The following is a 24,163-nucleotide window of genomic DNA, read 5'->3' as shown; positions in this document are numbered from 1 at the left end:
AATCTGGCTTCCCCATTGATTTTACTTGTCAGAAGTTCACCAAAGGGGGTCACACAACCCCGGGACATAGCAACTGTCATAAGTATGAATCAGTTGCCAAGAGTCTGAATTTTGATCACATGACCATGGGGGGGGGGGGTGGTGCTGCAATGCTCGTATGTGAGAAAAATGGTCCTTTTTTTTTCAATGCCTTTGTAACTTTGAATGTTCACTAAATTAATGGTTCTAAGTCAAGGAATGCTTATAATTTCTCCTGCACAAATTATTTATTGGTTCTTAGAATTATATCCCCACTTTCCTATAGATGTTCAAGGCAACGTATCCTTCCCTCTTGTAGATTTAGCCACAGCCACCAAACTGTTGGAAAGGAATGGGACAGAGTGACTGGCTATTGATCTGTTATCTATTCTCTCGCCTGTTTGTGGCCGTCTGTTTCCTGATGGTCCATTTTGTTGTGGGTTGTGTGTCTCAGGCTGGGAAAGCAACATAGCCCACTGCAAAACTAGGCTTTGGTTATGACAGGGTCTTTTAGCTAGCTTAAGGCAAATGAAAATGAAAGGAGAAGAAACAATTTCACAATCCTGACAGAACTTTCAAGTTATTCTGCATCTCCTCCAAATTTTCCTTCTGTAATCACATAATTCCCTCTTTTGAGGAATGTCCTGGGATTAAAATATAAATTGTATTAGAATGCATGTCTCTACATCAGTTGGATTATCTCCATGGGGCAAAGTAGGACAGAATAGTAACTAAAGTTTTGCATGTAATGATAAATGTAGTGCAATAAATAATGCACTTGTCACTTGTTAATTGAATAGGAAGATCTGTCAGTGCTGTGGTTTGTATATTCGATCCGTCGCCTTTTATTTCAGAGATACCTCTAAGATATATCATTGATTTTCTTAAAAACTCCTTTATTTACTTCCCTATGTCTAGAATTATTCAGGTGGGAGATTTTGTTTAATGAGAGCTTTGAAAATCAATACTTTTTCTTTTAATCCAAAAGGAGAATTTGTTGGCTGCTGTTATTTTGGCACAAAGCTTCCATAATCCCTGTTGGTCATAATACTCTATTCCCACATCACAGTTAACTGGGTCAATGGAGGGTTAGTACATTTTGGGAACATCAAAAAGAGATCAGTTGACCTAGTCAGATAGCGCACAAAGGATTAGATTTATCCCCACACAGAGTTAAATTAACTCCCCCAGAGCAAAACTCTGTCCACAGACCCCTTTTTCTGCAGAGTTAACTGTTCCAAAGACTAATTTCTATGGACATCCAGCAAAAATTCGAGTTTTTTTTTACATACTGTGTTTCTACCTTTATTTCTTTTTCTCTGACCCTTTCGTCCACAATTGGAATAGTAGAAAAGTGTCAAATATAGATAGGAAGTAGTTATACACCCTTTGGCCTGTCCATAATGTCACTAATCTAATTGTATCACCAAAGATTTCCAGAGTATTGGAATTGGTTTTGAGTTAGTTGGCACCTAAATGTAATAAAATAAATATTTTCCCATATCAATGAAAATCAAAAAGTAATTAGTAAGGGTTGGGCACATGAAATCTGACCAGCCTTCTTCAAGTCAGTTGAGGGACATAAAAGATGCAATTGAGTGAAAATCTATAGTACTGAGTACGGGGTTGAATGGAGCAGATGAGAAGATCAATGCAGGTAATCCTTGACTGACAGACCACAACTGGATTCAAAATTTCTGTTGCTAAGCGAGACAGTTGTTAAGTTGTTTCCCCCCCCATTTTGCAATCTATTTTGCCACAGTTGTTAAGTGAATCACTGCAATTATTAAGTTAGTAACCTGGTTGTTAAGTTAGTCTGGCTTCACCCATTGACTTTGCTTGCCAGAAGGTCATAAATGGTGATCCCGTGACCGTCATAAATATGAGTCAGTTGCCAAACATCCAAATTTTGATCACATGGCCCTGGGGACGCTGCAATAGTTATAAGTGTGAAAAATGGTAGTAATTTACTTTTTCCAGCGCCATTGTAACTTTGAATGATCACTAAATGAATGGTTGTAAATTGAGGACTTCCTGTATTTGTCATCTTCAAAATAGTGGGAGAGCCAGCATGTACACACACACACACACACACACACACACACACACACACACACAAACAGACACACTCATAGTATGCTCAACCAGTGCCCTTGAAGACCTAACCATTGTATCCAAGCAACATCCAAAGTTTGCTTAATTTTAAGTTTGGCTTATTCTCTGTGGCTCAGAGAATTGTACCTATTCGAGCCATTTGGTTAATTTATGGTTGAATGGTTGTGTGAACTAGAAAATGAGTTAATTCAGCAACCGAGTTAAGGTGTTTTCTGGTGCATCCAGCCAGAAAGAAGCTGTTTCCAGCACTTTCAAGAATGTGATCACAGAGGATGGGATCATTTGGGCATCCTCTTCCTACTCTTTCCCCTCTGAATTGTTTATTAGCTATTTTGTCACTGTTACTGCGTATTGATTTCATGTCAACCTTTTTGCTGTACAAAATGCTGAGCAATTTTTATTGCTTTCTCCGCCACAGGTAAGGCAGGTCACTGGTATTTGTTTCCGCCAATAGGAAGATGAGGTAGTCCATGGCAGATATGAATATTTGTCACTGAGGAACAGTGAATATCCTACTATGCTGATCTGTCCTTTGAGTGGAATAATAACCTACTATTTGCAAAATTTACTATTGCAGGATTGTGCATGAAAGCCATTCCTACTAATCTGCTTGAAATCCTTCCTGCCCCAAATTCCACTTTGGCTGATAACGGCTTTTTTTTTTACAATTTAATCACTTTCTACAATACACAGGTGTATAATTCATTATTAGGATTCATCCTTTACCCAAAGAGAATTCAAAGATATAAATCTAACGAACAAACATTTATGCAATGCTAAGGCTGAGGGTTTTGAACTACTATAGAAGTTTGATAGTTTGATAGTTATCAAAGTTACAACTGAAGTACAGGTAGTCCTCGATTTACAACAGTTCATTGAATGATCATCCAAACTTGCAACAGCACCAGAAAAATTGACTTATTGCCATTTTTCACAATTATGACTGCTGCAGCATCCCCTTGGCCACGTGATTTACATTCGGATGCTTGGCAACTGGTTCATATTTATGACGGTTGCAGTGTCCTGGGGTCATGTGATCCCCTCTGGTGACCTTGTCACAGGCAAAGTCAATGGGGAAGCCAGATTCACTTAACAACCGTGTTACTAACTTAAGAACTGCAGTGATTCACTTAACAACTGTGGCGAGAAAGGTTGTAGAATGGGGCAAAACTCACTTAACAAATTTCTCACCTAGCAACAGAAATTTTTGGACTCATTTCTGACTGTAAGACGAGGGCTACCTGCAATGTCTTTCTAGCAATAAGTCTTTTGAGATTTTTGAGGAAGAGCCAAATGTTTGTGTTTTATAAGACCAACAAGGAAGTCCTCATATAATATAAACTTCTAGGGCAAATGTATCCTCCTAATGGGTTAGACCAGGGCTTTTCCACCTTTTCACCGATTGTACCACTTTTAGTATATGACAATATTTGTGTACTACCTAGCAAGATGTCAAAAACCTGATGACCAAAAAAAAAAAACCTGTTCAAAGTTGCAATTGCACTGAAATGACTTATGACCATTTTTCATACTTATGACCATTGCAGCATGCCCAGGGTCATGTGATTTATATTTAGATGCTTGGCAACCGATTAATATTTATGATGTTCACAATGTCCCAGGGTCATGTGATCTCCTTCTGCAACCTTTTGACAAGCAAAGTCAATGCAAGGCTGCTGGTGGCCACGGGCTAAGGTAGGACTTCCCGCCCGCCCTCCCTCTTTCTCATTCCCATCTCCTTTTGAAGGAAGAATTTGAAACAACCCCCCACCCCATATTTTTCCTCTTTCATAAATTTATCAAACAAAGAAAAGCCTCTAGAGACACAAAAGACAAGCAGCTGAGGGAACTAGCTTAAAAAGGTGCATTCCCCTTTAAGAATTAGCTACTGGCTAGAAAGGAAAGTTAAGGAGCCAGCAGCCGGCACTTAAGGAAAAGAAAAAAAATAGTAAGTAGTGGCTGCAGCCTCCGCAAATGGCTCCATTCATAAGTAAAGGAATGCTGCAGGCAAAATCCATTCAGGAGAAAAATACTTCAAAATCCCTTGCAGCAAAATTTACAGCTAACAATAGCAGAGCAATAGAAGCTAACACAAGACATCAGCCATCAGCCAAATAGAAATTGCCAAACATTCCTTAAGAACATAAAGCCCACATCGCACAAATCCCAGAACTTCAAGTCACAAAAGCACATAAGAATCCTTCCACTCTCCTTCTCCCTCCCTCCATGCCTCACCTCCAGCTGATGCTGCCTTTCTTCATTGCTGCCTTTCTTCATTCCTCATGGAGGGCAACACCTCCTCCGCTGCATTTATGCCAGCACAGGTGGCTGCCACAAAAGTTGTAGATCAGCTCATGGCTGGGCTGCTTGATCTCCTCTCCTCTCCCCCCACCCTCCTCCTCCTTCTTCTTTCCCTTCAGTGCAGCTAGAGCTGACTCTGCCTCCTCCCAAGGCTGCTTCTTTTTTTCTCTCTCCCACCCAAACTGCCTCCTTTATAGCCTCTCCTGTCTCCTCTCCCATCCTCTTCCTTTCTCTTCTGGGTAAGCCGGAAGTGAGCCTGGGGCTTTTGCCTCGCCCCAGCCACTCTGCAGCTCCGGAGGACTCTCTCACAGTAAGTCCTGTGCTGTGCTGGCTCATTCCCTCCCCCACTACACTTGGCTGGGTAGGGCCGCATACCACCTGCCACGTGCTAATGTACCACCGGTGGTATGCGTACCACCGGTTGAAAAGCCCTGGGTTTGATGACCAAAATTCCCACCTGCTAGGAATTCTGGGAGTTGTGGTCCAATGTATCTGGAAGATAACAGACTGAAGAAGTCCTAACAGAACTTGGACCTCAGAATGAAAAGGAAAAAATAGCGAGGTCCTTTTGCTGAGATTGAACGAACCAGCCCCATAGCATTCCTTTGGTACTCAAGAAATGCTGCATGCTTTGGGGGCTGTTATCTTGGCCACGTACATGTTTTTCTGACTCAGGAAGGTAGTTTTTAGAAAAAAAGGAAATGGGAAAATAAGGTTCATGTGGAAGATGAAACCAGATGACGTACCAGTGAGACACCTATTTATCTATTCAAATTACAGGAAGGAAAATATTTGTTGTGTCTTGTGGTGGATTGCCAACATCTGCCTGGATGCTTTAAAGATCAAAATCATGAATAATGCTGTCAGTTCTCCTAGGAGAACCAGGGATGGGTCGTGTTCAGGATGTCCTGAATTTCCAAAGTTTGATGTTGCTTGTTATTTTAATGCTTTTTAAAAATGGTTTCTTATTTGCAGTGGGACATTTGATCGGGGCACAAAGTAACTGATAGCTATCTTGCACTTGATAAATACTGAAACCAATGGAAATAGTGTGCGGCTATGCAAGCTGCATTTCTTTTAATAGGATCCAGGCAGGAGACCTGGATGGATTTGTGTCCTATAGGACTCACTTCTAGCTCAGTTTTGAAGATCATATAGGAGCCGTGACCAGGGGGGCTTTTGCCCAGGTTCGCCTGGTGTGCCAGTTGCGGCCCTATCTGGACCGAGATGCCCTACGCACAGTCACTCATGCGCTCGTGACCTCCCGGTTAGACTGCTGCAATGCCCTCTACACGGGGCTGCCCTTGAAGACCACTCAGAGGCTTCAACTGGTGCAGAATGCAGCCATGCGAGTTGTGATGGGAGCTTCCCGATACTCCTGTGTAACGCCTCTTTTCCGCGAGCTGCTTTGGCTTCCAGTTGCCCTCTGGGTGAGATTCAAGGTGCTGGTGATGACCTATAAAGCCCTAAATGCCTTGGGTCCAGATTATCTAAGGGAACACCTGCTGCCGGCATCATCTTCCCATCGTCCTGTGCGCTCCCACAGGGAGGGCCTTCTCAGGGTACCGCCGGTTAATGAATGCCGGCGGGTTATTCCCAGGGGAAGGGCATTCTCTGTGGGCGCGCCTGCCCTATGGAACCAACTACTCACAGAATTTAGGACTGCCCCCGACCTTCGCTCATTTTGCCAGGACCTGAAAACTTGGCTCTTTGATCTGTTTGGTCCAGACTGTGGGGTTGTTAATTTAACTGGGTTTTAGATTTACTTTTGGGGCTTGAATTTAATTTAATTGTTTTAATTGATCTTAATTTTTGTATTTCATGGTTTTAACTGCCCTGTAAACCGCCCTGAGTCCTACGGGAATAGGGCGGTATACAAGTTCAATCAATAATAATAATAATAATGTCATTCCTTAATGTGTTTGATTCTGTTATCCTTGATGGCCATAGAAATTGTTCAATGTTTAAATGAGACACAACTCAAATGAGGAAATTGACCACCATTTATTGGACAGTAAAACAGATCATTTTAGAAGTCTCGCCTTGCTTACTTTGAGTTTTAATTGCAAGGATTCTTCTTAAAAATTTAATAATAATAATTTACTGTTCTTGACTAGTGGGACTGGAATAAAATAGTTGTTGGAATAGAACACTTTTGTTTGCAACCCTGTAGATGGTAGGGCTGTGCAATCTCAGATTCCACCAAGTTGTACTCAACTCATGCACCACAGATTGCAATCTGCCCAAATTAGGTAAAATCTCTTGTTTCTGTTGTTCAAAGAAATACTGATGATGTAATTTGTGGATATATATTTTTATCGTATATGTAGCAGTTCTCTTTGCATGGATACTCCTGTTTCTCTATACATAAAGGCAGAGAAAGAGGGAGGGACAGAGAATGAAAGAAGGGGAGAAGGAATAAAACAAAGAAAAGAGGGAAAGATATAAAGAGGGAGGGATGGAGGAAGAATGAGAGATGGGGAGAAAATAAGAGAGGATAGTAAAAGAAAATGCCAGGGAGATAGAGAGAGAGTGAGGGGAAAAGAACTGTGGAGATTTAATAGCACAATCATAAAAGAAGGAAAATTTATTTATTTATTATTTATTTATTTTATTTATTCAATTTATATAGCTATCAATTTATATAGCTAAATAGCTATTTGAAGTAGGGAAAGTGACCATGTCTAACCTGGTCACCAAAATAAAAATGCTCTTTCTGTTCACTCCTTGGCATCTTTTGACCTGAGTGAGAATAAAAGTGACAAGGAATAAATATTTTTTTTATTTATTTATTCTTATTTATTTAATTTAATTTGTATACCGCCCTTCTCCCGAAAGACTCAGGGCGGTGAACAGGGCAATAAATACTAAAATACAAAAGTACAAAAATTAAGAAAAGATTAAACCATAATGCCCAATAAAACAGATAAATACATAAAAACATAATAAAATCCCAAAACCCATCAGACCAGGCCGGCTTGTTCAAACAAATAGGTCTTTAGATCACGTCGGAAGGAGCGAAGGTCCTTTGGGTGTGGGTGTCGATTCTGCCCCTTCAGTTTCAGCTTTGCCCATCACAGGCATTTCAAATTAATTTTGCACGAATTTGAGAGAACAAGGACATGATAAAGATGTTGGCACTACTTTATTGGAAGATTTCTCTAGAAACTGGATTGCCACATGTAATAATGCATAGATGATGACCCACTTCCCAGGGATAATTAGGCAGCAGCCATTTCCAAAATAGTGCTTGCCAACTCTAAACATAAAATAATATATATTTGCAATGTTGTGTGACCAAGCAACCCCTTAAGATAATTCCTTTACCCTACCTTCCCTGTAACAAGCAAAGAATCCTACAAATTGACAAATCTAGGATGGTCAAATCAGATTCAGATTTCCTAGATGTCAACAGAAAAGCAACAACAATTTCTCTTTTATATAGTCCAATATTCCTGTTAGCATTCAGCGGTCCTTTCCCTACTGCTACCTTTATAAATGGAGTACATAAATTACATTCACAGAACGGTTACTGGTGGGACAATACTGGAAGAAGGATAGTTTGCCTACTATAGAAGAATGGGTACTTAAAGTATCGAATCTTGCAGAAATGTCTAAGATTTCTGCTTATTTGAAGGATCATTCACAAGAAAGATATATTTCAGTTTGGAGAAGATGGATAGATTATATTCAGAATAAATATGGGACTAAAAAGTTCCACTTAGCTTATGAGTAGATTTTAGAGGGATATTGTTATTGATTTTAGTATTAGTATTGATTATATTTTTGCTTAAGTTATTATTATTATGTTTTTAATAATTTGAATGTATCTATGTTAAAGGGGAGTTAAAGCACATTATGAATTTGGTTAATTTTATAATGGATAATTTTAGTTAGAATATGATTATTATATCTATAACCCTGTATTCAGCTCTGGGAAGTGGGGGGGAAGGGGGGTGGTTTGGGGTGGTTGGGTTTTGGGGATATGTATTGTAATTTTTTTTAAAAAACTCTTTAATTAAAAAATAAGTAAATTACATTCACACAAGTATCTATGGAGGTTCTCCAACATTCTAGGTCAGACATGTCAAACACAAGGGCCGGGGGCTGGATCCGGCCCACGAAGTGGTTTCATGTGCCCCTCGAAGCCATCCTGGAAACAGTGAGGGAACGGCCCCCACTGCCTTGGCCCTGGCCCAGAGACCCTCCTTCTGCCAGAGACCCTCAGATCTGTCCCACTCCTGCCCAGGCCCCCATAGGCACCCTTGATGCGAACGATGTAGAGCTGGCCACGCCCACCCAGTAGGCCATACGCACTCTAGCCATGCCCACCCAGTAGGCCACGCCCACCCTGGCCACACCCACCCAGCCCCCTGAGGGCAACCGCAATGCTGATGTGGCCCTCAATGAAATTGAGTTTGACACCCCTGATCTAGGTCATGGTTGTCCCAAAGGTGCTTTTACAAAAAGCAACTGGACTTTCTTTCTTTTTCTTTCTTTCTTTGAAGCTTCTGCGAAGAAGCTTCTAGGATGAAGAAGCTCTCCTTCAGTTCTTCAGAAGAAGCTTCTTAGATGAGAGGCAAAATGTTTTCTTGGAAAAAAACCTCCAGGAAAGTTCAGCTGCCTTTTGGAAAAGCACCTTTGGGACATTCATGCAAGTCATCTCATGACTGGTTTGACTTTGAACATGCAAAATGTCAAGAATAGAGCAAAAGGCCATCCGAGGCCAATGGATCTGAAGGATTACTTGCTGTTCGGGCCTGAACTATAGAGCTTTTCACCGTCCTTGTTACACATGCACACTTACTGGTCAGCTCCATCCTTCTCTTCCATGTAATCAGTGTTCCTACCTGGCTCATAGGAAGTGTGAAACTGCTTTCTACTCAATGAAACCCTTAGTCTGTTTAGACCAGAACTGTCTTTTGGGCATGTAAAGGTAAAGGTAAAGGTTCCCCCGCACATGCGTGCTAGTCGTTTCCGACTCTAGGGGCCGGTGCACATCTCCGTTTCAAAGCCAAAGAGCCAGCGCTTGTCCGAGGACGTCTCCGTGGTCATGTGGCCAGCATGACTAGATGCCAAAGGCGCACGGAACGCTGTTACCTTCCCACCGTAGTGGTCCCTATTTTTCTACTTGCATTTTTACGTGCTTTACAACTGCTAGGTTGGCAGAAGCTGGGGTGAGTAACAGGCGCTCACTCTGCTACGCGGCACTCGGGATTCGACCCGCTAAACTGCCGACCTTCTGATCGACAAGCTCAGCGTCCTAACCCACTGAGCCACTGCGTCCCTTTCGGGCATATAGGAAGTGTGAAAGTGCCTCCTATTCAGGATCTATAGAGATTCTCAAACATCCAAATCATGGTTGTCTCAAAGGTGCTTTTTCAAGAGGCAGCTGGACTTTCTTGTTTTTCTTTGAAGATGTTTTTCTTTTCATCCAAGAAGCTTCTTCAGCTCTGACTGGATGGTGGGGAATGGAAGGATTTATATTACTTGTAGATAGATGGTCATTTGCATTCTTCAAGGGAGTCACTGAGGCCACCTGGAGGTTTATCTGTGTCCTTAGGGTCAGCTGAGTGGTACAAATGAGCTTGGAGCCTTCTTGGAACAGCTGAAAGGACTGGGTTGTAGACTGGAGAATGCAAAGGGCCAACTGTCTGCAAGGAATATAAATGAAACTCTTGATCTGTTTAAACTGCAATTGTCTTCCTGGCTTGTAGGAAGGGTGAAAGTGACCCTTTTTCGATGCTATCCTTGGTCTATTTAGACAAGGATTGTCTTCCTGGCTCGTAGGAAATATGCAACTGCCTCCTACTCAATGAAACCCTTAGTCTATTTAAACCAGGATTGTTTTCCTGACTTGCAGGAAATGTGAAACTGCCCCTTAGTGAAACTCTGTTTAGACCAGGATTGTTGTTAAATTAGTAACACAGATGTTAAGTGAATCTGGCTTCCCCATTGACTTTGCTTGTCAGAAGGTCCAAAAAGGGGATCACATGATCCCGGGACACTGCAATTGTCATAAATATGAATCAGTTGCTAACCTGATCACGTGACCATGGGGATGCAGCAATGGTTGTAAATGTGAAAAACAGTCATAAGTCACATTTTCAGTGCCTTTGTAACTTTGAACAGCCACTAAATGAATTGTAAATCAAGGACTATCTGTACACTCTTTTGTGAACTTTAACCTTAGTTATCAGCAGATTATTAATCATTCATAGATCTGTCATCAACGAAGTACTTAATCAAATTGTATTACCCTTACTCAATATGAGGCAGTTTTCTCATCTTCATGTTCACGCAATTACATAATTCCCAACTATTATATCTATGTTAGTTGAAAATAAGAATTTAATAAAATGTAGATCTGACATGTTGACATGGGTAATAATAGATTAAATCTGTGCTCCCTTTCTTCTTAGAGGCCCTAATGCAGTTGGAAAGTTTCATTGATGGTTTGTTGTTGAGTTGTTTGAAGAAATGCACAATTGAAGCCCTTTTGGAATATGGTGGTACCTTGATACTCAACTCTTTGAAACTCATCGAATTTGGTCCTCAACACATTTTGATCCAAAGATTTTGTCCTACTACTCACCGTTTGTTTGATACTCAATGTACAAACTGGAATGTGTTGGCTTCATTGTGATTCACTACATTATTCTTCATGGGAAAGATTTGTTTAGTATTCATTGTTTTTGGTACTTACTGCACCTCCTGGAACGAATTAAAATTGAGTACCACTGAACCAAGTTTTTATAAAATAGGTGGATAGTTCAAGCTCTGCTGAATATCTCCCTGCTAAAAGTTATGAAGGCTCAAAATATTCCCTAGAGACAGTTTTTATTATTATCTTTTTTATATTCCAACTTCTGTGCTGTCTGAGAATCCTTCTGCCGAAATGCCATTTCTATTCCAGCACTATCTTGAGCAGCCAGGCTAAAAGTTTTACTCTCTTGTGATAAAATAGAAACGTGGTCAGCGAGATGTTGGTTACACAACGAGATAGAAAGTCAGTTCAGAGCACTGTCCTGATTCTGTCATTGAGCAAGGCAGAAAATACAGCTTCCTTTTGAACATCAGAGTTCCTTGAAAATTCACAGAAATGAACCCCCAGTTTGCTACCAGCAAATCCGCAATAAATGTGAAAATGGGTGTGGCATTTTAGTTCAGATTGATTAAAAAGTAATTTTGAAAATATGTAACATATTTTATAGGTTATAGATGTCTAAAGAACATCTCAGAAATGCTACACACATTCAGCTTGATTGCTCCTTACTCTTTTTCATCAATAAGGAAGCTCACCTCTGTTTGTATGTTCGCTGGTTTATGCACTCTTTAAAATCCTATCCCATCCCAAGATTCTGGGATATAAAAACCAGTAAAATCATACTTTATGCATAAATTCAAGTAATAAAAATCAGGTCCTAGCCAAATAGCAACCATCATCACAAAACCTATTTGAACAAAATTGCATTTATTATCTTGCAAGGAAAGACCAAGAGGTCCATGTCTATGGAGATTTTCAATCATCCAGGTCATGGTTGTCCCAAAGGGACTTTTCCAAAAGGCAATTGGACTTTCTTGGTGTTTTTTTCCTTGAAAATGTTTTGCTTCACATCCAAGAAGATTTTCAATTCTGAACTCAGTGGAAGTTCTAAAATTCTTCAGAACTGAAGAAGCTTCTTGGATGAGAAGTGAAATGTTTTCAAGTGAAAACATAAAAAAAAAGTCCAGTTGTCTTTTGGAAAAGCATCTTTGGGATAAGAGGTCCATGTGCACTTGTTTTCCCAGAGTGTCATAGTCAGAGACACATAAAAGGTCTGCTTTGAGATGATGATGTTCTCACTCCTCAAGGGACTGGGACTCAATGCAAGTCCTCCCTTCATGACTACCTAGAACCCATCTGGAGGAGAAAGTCTTAAGGCATCCCAGATCTTGGATACAAAGGGCTTCATAGATTAAAACCAATTCTTTAAATTGGACTTGGAAGCTCCTCTATCACCCCACATTCAAATATATATATATTGGCAGTTGACTTTCAAAGTATATTAACTACTTGGAGGCATAACAAAGATTAAGTCCTATTATCTTCTATTCTTCTTCATCCAAGACACAAGCAATGCCATTTAGCAATTGAGTAGGAAATCAAACCTGGATGATCTTGCTGGAACTACTCTCATCTTATTGCATTGAAAAGGAAATCTCACATTTCTCCAGATACAGGTATTTCTCAATGAGCAACCACAATTGGGACTGGCAAGTTGCCAAAGCTTATATCTGGTGGATTCTGGCCACAGTTGTTTCTTAAGAGGGACGAATTCTTTTTAATGAGAAGTTTGCATTTCCTACTATTTTAGAAAGTGGATGCATAAAGGAGAGAGATGGTTTTGATACTAATACAAGATGATCCCTGATTATTGTAAGACATGGAACACAAATAGACATAAATCAAAAATTGTTATTCATTTTTCATCCACAATTGACTTAATTTTTTTTAATGGAAAATCTGTTTTTGGGACAAATAATAAGTGATGTTACTTTATTTCCATCGGTACAGTGCTTAGGAAACTGCCTCTAAAGTTTGTTTTGCACCACAGCTTTCTGCAATTTTTTCTCTCTGTGGGAACAAAACATATGTCCCCATCTGTTGTGACCTGGAGAGTTCCACTTGTCTTTGTAGGAAATTATCCTTGATAGCAATTTAGACTTATGGTGTCTTAAGTAAATACTATACAAGGATTGGATTTTTCTATCTATACTATATATGGGAGGGCAGAATGAATATCAAAATGGAATGTTATGATGTTTCAGAAGATTACACATGAAAGAAAAAAAATTTGTAAGGATTATCTATCTATATAAACCTCCATAACTGAAAAATTAGAAGTATTGCAGTACATCTTTCAAAACCTAACTGTTAGAGGTAGTTCTTGTGAGGTTTTATTAAAAAAAATGTACTTACTAAGCCTCTACGCTGATTTTTTTAAAAGGTTGTTTTTGTAATGATGGCATCGTTCTTTTAATCCTTAAATGCTTAAAAGCTGCTTTACTTGCTGTATTCAGCGTGGCAATGACTATTTGCAAATGTTAGTAACAGATTTGGCTTATGACTCAAGTGATAAAAGTAATGTAAGAGTTGACAAAATGCATGCAGTAAATTTCCTTTGAAAAGAAATGGAGGGGTCACAGTTATACGTTTACAGCCTATTTTATTGACACTCATATGGCTAGTCAATCCAAGAAAGAAGGAAAATATTTATAAAATTCCAGTGAGTTCGGGTCAGCTGCATTTTTCTCTAGTTGCACCTAACAACAGCCTTGTTGTAGATAGATTAGGTTGATCAAAAACCATTTCATGAGGTTTGAGCATTTTCTCTACAATATTAGTTCTTCAGAGAATAGGCTAATGATGGAACTAGCAGACTTTTATGTGATTTGCATTACGAAATTCTGTTCCTGGCTTGTACAGTGTTGAGGTTCAAATGAGAAAAAACTCAGTCTAGTAATTTGTAGTAGAATAGTTGGCCACTAATTGCAGATTGATGCTTCTCTGTCCCTGCTCCAATCTCTGGTTCCATTAGAGTCACCTTAGCCCATGTGATTTTTTTTCCCATATTCTCTATTCCAACTTTAGATTCAGGAGTGTGATCTTGAAAAGGACAATCCAATATGAGTTCTTGCATCTTGCTATTCTTACTATCCTCCAAGATGAATTCATCTGCCCATTTTTTTTTAATTTGCTAGATTTGGCAGTCTGGCAACTATATGCCCCCTGGGGTTCTTGTTGCTCTCTGAGCTTGGTGGTCTTCTTGCAGACCATCATCACAGGTAGAAAGGAGGGGGGTGTGTGCTCTTATTTTTTTTCCCCCTTCAAGTTCACAAAAATACTAGAGAATTCCTGAAAACTAGCACTCAGGTAAATCAGCCATCAATAGGCACACAGAGAGAAACAACATCTTCACATCATTCAAACGATACAATCAAATCTCCTTTACACCAGCAGTCTATACCCAGATGAGCACACGTTAATACCAAGATTAACATTAGAGAAGTAAACGATATCCCAATCAAGGAACTACCAATAGGGACAAACAAACTAACTGTAAACAACTGCTTAATTAAGGAATAACCAAGAGCAATGACAGCACGAATCACTAGTATATAAATAGAGACCAAACTCCACTCTATTATAGCTTTGATGATGTTACCTAGTTGGGTAATGAAATGTCTGCAGGAAAACAATCAAGCTCAAAGAGCACCATTTCAATCATGAGCTAACAATATTATTTTCTATTATTTTTATTTTATTTATTTTAATTCCATTTATATCCCGCCCTTCTCCGAAGACTCAGGGCGGCTTACAAGCTTAGCAGTAGCCTTCATTCTATTTATATGCCTGCTTATTAAGGCTTTCACACCCCCCCCATCGTCATTATTACAAAGTCAGCTTAATTGCCCCCAACAATAGCACGACATATCCCAAAAATTAAATAGCAAGAGACTACCAAGGCTGAAGAACAAAATGCAGCCCGTTTCATAACTGCAACAGGAGAAATCCCCAACTGGTCAAAACTTTAGAAATTGTGTCTGAAAAGCTTCCCGGTTAATAACTATTCTGGCATCTCTATTCTCATACTGTTCAATTAAAATTCATTAGAAAACTGATCTGACAGCTTTTTTATAGTGACCTTAATGCTGTGATCTTCTGTAAGGAAAAAAAAATCCTTTAAGACAGTTTTTTCAGTGATTGGGAAGACACTTCCAACATTTTTTTTTCTTTTAACGTATTGTGAGCCATACTCATTATTTTAGTGACAGGTTTTCATGGATTTTTCCACATTTTTATATGAGCATTTTGGAAGGTTGATTTTTTTTCCTTTTTAGTTTTAAATATATTGAGCTTAGCTGCTGTTTGAAAATCAGGCTAATTGCAGAAAAAGAAAAAAAAAACTCACAAGCATGGTGGGTGCCTTACATGCAGAAAAATCTAATTTTCAATCCACAAGTTTTTCAAAATTCCTATGGTTGTCTATAATTCCCAGGTTACCATGGATCAACGTTTGTTGGAGCCAAATTGTAAAGGGCTCACTTACAGCATTATAGCTGCAAAGAGCCAGAAATACATAAGATATTGGATTGATAATATAGGTAGTCCTCAATTTACAACCATTCATTTAGTATCCATTAGAAGTTACAATGGCAGAGAAAAAAGTACCTAAAGTCCATTTTTCACACTTATGATCTTTGTAGCATCCCCATGATCAATTCATCAAAATTCAGACGCTTGACAACTGACTCATATTTGTGACAGTTGCAGTGTCCCGGGATTGTCTGATCACCTTTTGTGAACTTCTGACAAATGAAGTCAATGGGAAAGCCAGATTCACTTAACAGCTGGGTTACTAACTTAACAACTGCAGTGATTCACTTAACAACTGTGTCAAGAAGGATCATAAAATGGGACAAGACTCACTTAACAACTGTCTTGCTTAGCAATGGAAATGTTGGTCTCCGTACAAGCAAAATGGTTAATTGCAGTGAATTAAATTCATATTTCTATTATTCACCTTCTTCCTTTATGCTCTGCAACAAACTTTCAGAAAATCAGATTTTTCTCCCCAAAACTGCCACTTTGGACTCTGCTTTAAAGAATATAAGAGTTGTGCATGACAATGAATTATGAAAAACATAAGCTAGATAAATCAGCCCTGGCTTTGAGAAAAAAATGTCATTCCCCATCACATAGCCAGACTTGGATGTATATCAAATGTATATCGAATGTGTGTCCACTCACAAGAAGTGATTCTGGGTGGCATAAAGTGATTAATAATAATATTGAATAATAATGACTTTTAATGCTAATTTTATATGTTGTTTATTTATTGATTATATTGTATATCACCCAGAGGGAAATGGGTGGTTTAGAAATATATAAATGTGTGTGTGTGTGTGTGTGTGTGTGTGTGTGTAATAAACATTTTAAAAAACAGATTAAAATAGATTTTTAAAAATCTATTAAATCTATTAAATCAATTAAAAATAAAATAAATAAATTCAGTATTTACCCTGAACACTGAATTGTGGAATCCTGTCCATCCAGAATTGCAAATCTTAATGTTTCTAGGATCTGACTGGAAAAAGAATCGGAAAGAAATTCCAAAATGCCATTTTCTTACCTTTTATTTTCTTTGAAATAGGTCAGGAATACAAGGCAAAATTGATTAATAGATATAAGTAGCCACTAAGCCTGTGGACTTTCCTTAGCAAAGAAATTCATCTGACAAAGCAGGGTAATCTACCTTGGTATAGCAAAGTCCTATGTACAGCCTTGTACGTTCTGAAGACCATTATTTATTTTATTTATTTATTTAAAGCAGGTCTGGGCCATCTTAATTAGTTCCTTGGGTTTAATGGATGTGGCTTCTGCAGATATGAAGAAACTACTTTTAACAATCAGAGCCGGTCAGAAGATGCCCCTTTGAAGAACAAAAAAATAAAAATAAGAAAATCAGGGTTGTACTGTTTTCTATGGCCATAATTTCAAAGTGTTTTGTCTGGGCTAGGTACTTGAAATATTTCATTGGTAGTGGCAGTGGTTGGGAATTGTTTTATTAGCGATCTCTTTTGCTCTGTAAGGAAAAAATGCAGTTTCTTTAAGGCAGGGGTCTTCAGACTTGGCCCTTTTATGACTTGAGAACTTCAACTCCCAGAATTCCTCAGCCAGCATGCCTGGCTGAGGGATTCTGGAAGTTGAAATCCACAAGTCATAAAAGGGCCAAGTTTGAAGACCCCTGTTTTAAGGAATTGCAGACAGATTCTATGTTCTTGTCCCACATGCTTTGAGGTGCTGTATTGCCTTTGAATCTGAAACATTGCACAGCCATACTATCTATAAATTTAAAAGTGAGAAATGTTTGCGATGGGTGTCTGTCAGGGAATTGTGCAGCAGGTGTCCCAAATGGAGTCAGAGGCACTGACAGGAACTTGTAGTTTTTGAATATTTTACATCAATATTTACAGTAAACTAAATAGTCAGGCAAACAGGAGCATCGTGAGGTAAATCAATTTACAGCAGAAGCATCATGAGGTAAATCATGAGGGCACACACAAAAGAAAAAGGGTGGGAAAAAAGGGAAACTCCCTCTCCACACCCACAGCAACCAATCACAGTGCAGATTGCCTCACGCGGGAACCAGCCCTCTCCAATCAATCAACTCTAACTGTGTGTTCTGGCTCACTGCACAACTCTAACTACTAAATTTAAATATCTTAATGGTGTCTTATATATAGTCGCTTAATTCATGTATGTGTAATTCATATGGTGGCTGCTTCCACGTGCCAGACTCTTAAACTTTTCATTGTTGTCTCCTTAGGTTTGAAGACCATCGTTGGAGCCCTCATCCAGTCAGTTAAGAAACTTGCAGATGTGATGATCCTGACCGTTTTTTGCTTGAGTGTTTTTGCTCTCATAGGACTCCAGCTGTTCATGGGAAACCTCAGGAACAAATGTGTCCGAGATTACACAGAATTTGAATCCTTCAACGGCACCTTTGCTTCAGATCTAAAGATCTGGCAAACCTTGAATGAATTTATCAGCGATCCAGGTAAGTTCATTACTTTACTGCTCTCTGTGAAATTCAAGATTTTCTCACCTGTGGTGGTCAGAATGGATCCGGTCATTAAAAGTTGAAACAGCTCCTATTTTTTTTGCTAAGCCAACTGAAAATAGGTGTGTAAAACTGCCCGTTGGCCATTTTTTACAATCATTCATTGTTCAATCTGTACTATAACACATACAGGTAGTCCTCGACTTACAACCTTTCATTTAATGACCATTCAAAATTACAACGTCACTTATAAGAAATGACTTATGATCATTTTTCACATTTACAACCATTGCAGCCTCCCCATGGTCAGGTGATCAAAATTTGGATGCTTTGTAATTGACTCATATTTATGACCGTTGCGGTGTCCTCAAATAATGTAATCACCTTTTGTGACCTGATGAGCAAAGTCAATGGGGAAGCTAGATTCACTTTACAAACATGTTACTAACTTAGCAAATGCAGTGATTCACTTAACAACTGTGGCAAGAAAAGTCGTAAAATGGGGCAAAACTCACTTAACAGCTGTCTCATTTAGCATCAGAAATTTTGGGCTCAATTATGGTCATAAGTCGAGGACTACCTGTATTCATCCTGTGGTGGTTATTGGATGCTGGGGATGAGGAGGAACCCTGCTTATTTTTTCATGCAACTTAGCTTATCAGCCATTAGTTGGGAATTGTGGAAAAGACTATAGGTAGTCCTCGCCTTACAACCATTCATTTAGTGACTGTTTAAAGTTACAATGGCACTGGAAAAAATGACTGTTTTTCCACACTTACAACGATTGCAACATCCCCTTGGTCACATGATCAAATTTTGGAAACTTGACAATTTTCCCTGTAAACCGCTCTGAGTTCTACGGGAATAGGGCGGTATATACATTTAAATAATAAATAAATAAAATAAATAAACTGGTTCATATTTATGAAGGTCACAGTGTCCAGGGATCATGTGATCCCCTTTTGCAACCTTCTGACAAGCAAAGTCAAAGGGGAAGGCAGATTCATTTTACAACCATGTTACTAACTTAACAATGTCACAAGAAAGATCATAAAATGAAGAAAAAAAACTCACTTACCGGTAACAACTGTTTCACTTAATAGCAGATATTTGGGGCTCAATTTTGGTTGTAAGTCAAGGACTACCTGTACTATGGCTGTATTGACAGGATATTATTACCTGATTACTGATTTCAACCCTCTTCTGGACTTGCACAGTAGCTTGTGCCAGGTGGTTTGTGTTCACAAAAACAAATTTAAAAAAACAAAAACTAATATTAATCAAGCTTAGCATGCATTGTGAGGTATCTGTAGGTTTTACCAGATATGAATAAAGGTGTTATATGAAGGTGGCTTTTTATTAGCAATTGGATAGTGAAGTTACTAAGATAATTGAAAAAAGGGGCTTAAGACTGCTAAAATTAAGGGCAGCTAAATAGCTCCCTAATAGTAGCTATTGCAGTAACTTTTGATGGGATGACAATTTAGTAAGAGGTGAACAATAAGTTTGTCTGCTTGTTTTGATAATATATCTAAAAGAGATCTCAGAGGTTAACTATAGGCCTGGGAAAGAAATTATCTTAATACATTAATGACAAGCAGAATATTATTTACAAAAAAGGTGAGCTTTTTAGTCCTATATTTTGGGAAAGGCAATATAGTAATTAAACTCAGAATGTTAGATAGTTAGTGTTGTGTACTGGGTTCGTTGCGCAGGAATGAAGACGAGGCGAGTGAGTTCAGCAAAGATCATGATTTATTGCTTGCAGGATCTGAACTAGAGAACAGGGCTGCAGATGCAGCAATTTATACCCTGGCCCCTAGGTGGCAGCCAATAGGTTTGAAGCAACCCATTGCCGCCTAGGGGCAACCAATAGCAGCGCTGGAGACGGGTTGTCTGAGGTTAGCTAGCTCCCAGCTTAAACAGCCTACCAGCCCTTACCACATGGTGTAACAAGCAAGCCCAATATATTACAGTTAGCTTAATGGATTATCTCATAAATCAGTTCCAGAGTTTTGCTTTATTTCATTTCCAAGATCCTGTATATTAACTTCTTATTTTCCTGATAATATACAGTAAAGCTCAGTGTGAATCTTTGGGCTCTACTTTGCTTCACATTCTCTTTCTCAATCAAAAAAAAATCTATAATGAATTAAAGGGGAAACAAAATTTAGACATTGTGTCAGATTGGAGATGTTTGGGTTTTTGTTTTTGTTTTTTGACAATAGGATTGTGCAAAGATTTCATCTGAAGATGCAGTTCAAATATGGTTTGATTGAAACTCCAAATTAACTGCTAATTTAGATTGAATTGGATGCCCCCAAATCAATTGGCTGATTTTGAAAGCCTCATGAAAAAAAAGCCCTGTCTTTAACAATTGACCTTTTTAAATGAAATCAGTTGAATTCAATGATTTGAGTCAAATAATCAATTCTGGATCAAATCATTTTTCCGAATTAAATATGGTTCCCCAAAGCTTCAACTTGAAAATTGTTGTGCTCTTCTCATTGTGATGCTCAAGCTGAGCAATTTAGTCAATAATTGTTCTTGTCCATTGCTAATTTCAACTTCATGTCCTACCATGAAGCAGAGTGGTAATTTCTTCAGACAGTGGATACCAAGAGATGATAGCAAAGTATTGTCCCTTAAGCCAGGGCTTTTCAACCAGTGGTACGGGTACCACCTGTGGTACATTGGCACCTGGCAGGTGGTACGCGACCATCCTAGAAAAGTGGTAGCGGGGGAGGGGAATGAGCTGAACCAGTGGCACTCACACAAGCCTGAGCGAGAGACAGCTGGAGCTGCAGGGCTGTCAGGGCTAAGCAGAAGCACCCGGATCAGTGCCAGGATCCAGCTGGAGCTTGGTGCTGATCCTGGCACGTCTTCTGAGCCCAGAAGAAGCGCCAATCAGCTGGAATGTTGCAGCATCTCCAGGGTCTTGTGATGTACATTCAGATGCTTGGCAACTGATTCATATTTATGATGGTCACAGTGTCCCAGGGTCATGTGAAGTGACCAAAACCTGCTGCAACCACCCAGCAGAGGGGGGGGGGAATTAAAACCAAACTCCCCCCACCCCACCCCCACTGCCAATCCTCAACAGAAATGCTCACAACGATGAAAACCTCAGACAGGAGGAAGAGCCCCGCCGGGCGGGCGGGCAGGTGTCTTGCTCGGCTGTGGCTTGGGGGGCACTTTTTTCAGTGCCATTGTAAGTTCAAACAGTCACTAAGTGAACTGTTGTAAGTCGAGGACTACCTGTACTTCATCACTTTTTTTCCTTTTTTTGGGTCATTAAGTTTTTGACCCCTTGCTAGACGACTGGTGGTACTCGGATGTTGCCGTATCCTAAAAGTGGTACAATGGGCGAAAAGGTTGAAAAGCCCTGCCTTAAGCTAGTTGTCTGCCTTTAAGCTAGTTGTCTGTCGTGGAGGATTGCAAAAGTGCTTTTTTCAAAAGGCAGCTGGACTTTGTTCTTTGCTTGGAGATGTTTCGCTTCTCATCCAAGAAGCTTCTTCAGTTCTGAATAAATGGTGGCGAATGGAATGTTATATTACATGCAGTCATCTGGTTGTTAGTACTCTTTCTGGTTTGAAAGAAGGGTCAAAGAGGCCATCTACATTAAGAATGAATAGCCCCCTCTCAGCAGAGGGGGAAAGATATGATGCCACCTCTCCACTGTTTACAACACAGTCCTTACAGCAGTTCCAAATTCCACAGTTCCACACCCATTTGAACTATTCAAGTGACTCTGAGGAAACAGATAAACCTCCAAGTGGCCTCAACAACTCTCAGAAAGAGGGCTAATGACCAGATGACTGCAAGGAATATAAATCCTTCAGTTCTCCACCATTCATTCAGAACTGAAGAAGTTCTTGGGTGAGAAGTGAAACATTTTTAATGAAAAACCCAATTACCTTTTGGGGAAAAAAACATCTTTAGGACAGCCATGACCTGGATGACTGAGAATCTCCATAGATTTTAGGGGAGAACGTTGTCCTTTGCAATATTAACAAAAGATTTAATCGACCAGTCGAGTCAGATTCTGTACAAGGAACAGGAATGGTATCATCTTGTCCTTTGATTCGGAGACCAAAACAATTTTAACAATGTTGTTATAACATATGTTAGATTGCCACCCTTGTTATGGTTTCTTGGCAGCTATATAGAATTGGCATTTTGTTTTCAATCATAACAGATTCTAGATTAAAATGTGATAATAATAATAATAATAATAATAATAATAATAATAATAATAATAATAATAATAATGATGATGATGATGATGATGATGATGATGATGATGATGATGATGTTGGAAGGGACCTTGGAGGTCATCTAGTCCAACCCCCTGCTCAGGCAGGAAACCCTATACCATTTCAGGCAAATGGCTGTCCAGTCTCTTCTTAAAAACGTCCAGTGTTGGAGCATTCACAGTTTCTGGAGGCAGGTAGTTCCACTGGTTAATTGTTCTCACTGTCAGGAAGTTTCTCCTTAGTTCTAGGTTGCTTCTCTCCTTGATTAGTTTCCATCCGTTGCTTCTTGTCCTGCTTTCAGGTGCTTTGGAGAATGGAGTGTTGTAGTTACCTGAAGAATTTCTTAGAATCCAGAGTTGGAGGTGTGATTTAAGCTATAAATTCCAACCGGTGTGTGAATCCAGATTCAAGCATCCACAGCAGATGCCTCTGCTTGAAACATCTACTGAAGGGCAAAGCAGCCCTTCTAGGGATGATTGATTCAAATCAGCTACTTTGTGTGGTAGAAGCTGGAGAATTATACATAAAATCAGTCTGCAATCTTTTGGAACTTCTGAATTGAGCATACTGGAAAATATTTGAAATAGTTACCTGGATTAACTTGATCCATTTAATTCAAAGTCTAGCCTCATCCAGATTCCAGGTAAAACTATCCCTCCAAGAGCAGGTGGTAGTAGCTTAATTATCTTAAATAGCTTTGTTATTTAACTAATGACTCCATTTTAGGAGATGAGAGCTCAAGAAATGATCTAACAAAAATCTTGTAGGGACTAGATCCTTTTGCACATATGATAAACTAGATTTGGTTTCTTAAGACTCTAAAATGTCCCATTATGACAATTTAAGTGCCATGATGTTATGTTATGGAGATGAAAAATTAAGGCCCTCTGGTGCAAAAAGAAGGCTTATGTCCCATTTATAAGGGTGCAGAAGTGGACAATTGCAAGACAGATCTTGAAATAGGGTCATTTTGTAACCTGATATAATCTAGGTTCTGCAGACCTGTGCAAAAAAATAATAATAACAGAGGAAAAGATAATCAGCTTCCTTGGTTGAGGTTAGATCACTTTCTGAAATATTTTGAAAAAGAATAAAAATGAAAGTATAGCAAAAAATGTTTATTTTTATAGGAGAGAAATTTTTTTTTGAGAAATTGCAAGGCAGATAAATTCAAAAACCCAAGAGGAGATCTTTTTTGAATCTAAGATATAAATTGACTTTTTCATCTGTGATCTACCTGAATTGGGGGTCTTTTCCCCCATGATTTACCTGTCTGAAATTATTTAATGTAACAGAATAGCAGAGTTGGAAGGGACCTTGGAGATCTTCTCGTTCAGCCCCCTGCTCAAGTAGGACGCCCTATACCAGGGATAGGCAACCTTGGCTCTTTTATGACTTGTGGACTTCAACTCCCAGAATTCCTGAGTCAGCCATGCTGAGTCAGCCATGTTGACTCAGGAATTCTGGGAGTTTATTTATTTATTATTTATTTATTATTTGGATTTATATACCGCCCCTCTCCCGAAGGACTTGGGGCGGTGTACAGGGCAATTAAAGTTGAAGTCCACAAGTCATAAAAGAGCCAAGGTTGCCTACCCCTACCCTATACCATTTCAGACAAATGGTTGTCTGATCTCTTCTTAAAAACCTCCAGTGATGGAGCACCCACAACTTCTGGAGGGGAGCCGCTCCATTGGTTGTCCTCACTGTCAGGAAGTTTCTCCTTAGTTCCAGGTTGCTTCTCTCCTTGATTAGTTTCCATCCGTTGCTTCTTCTCCTGCCTCCAGGTGCTTTGGAGAACAGGTTGACCCTTCCTCTTCTTTGTGGCAGCCCCTCAAATATTGGACCACTGCTATCATGCCACCC

General features: G+C 39.3%; 1 protein-coding gene across 1 annotated transcript in view; it reads left to right on the top strand.

Moving 5' to 3' along the window:
- Positions 1 to 24,163, top strand: part of LOC308678418 (sodium channel protein type 5 subunit alpha-like) — a gene marked incomplete at its 3' end in the record, with an annotated part of 408,240 nt that overhangs the window by 141,054 nt on the left and 243,023 nt on the right. The window contains exon 7 of the mRNA XM_081345599.1: positions 17,808 to 18,038. Coding sequence (XP_081201725.1) covers positions 17,808 to 18,038 — 231 coding nt within the window. The remainder of the gene's footprint in view (positions 1 to 17,807; positions 18,039 to 24,163) is intronic.

Source organism: Vipera berus (assembly GCF_964194415.1).
Source record: "Vipera berus genome assembly, chromosome: Z".
In the NCBI taxonomy this organism is placed as follows: Eukaryota; Metazoa; Chordata; class Lepidosauria; order Squamata; family Viperidae; genus Vipera; species Vipera berus.
This window is presented reverse-complemented; position numbering and strand designations above follow the sequence as displayed.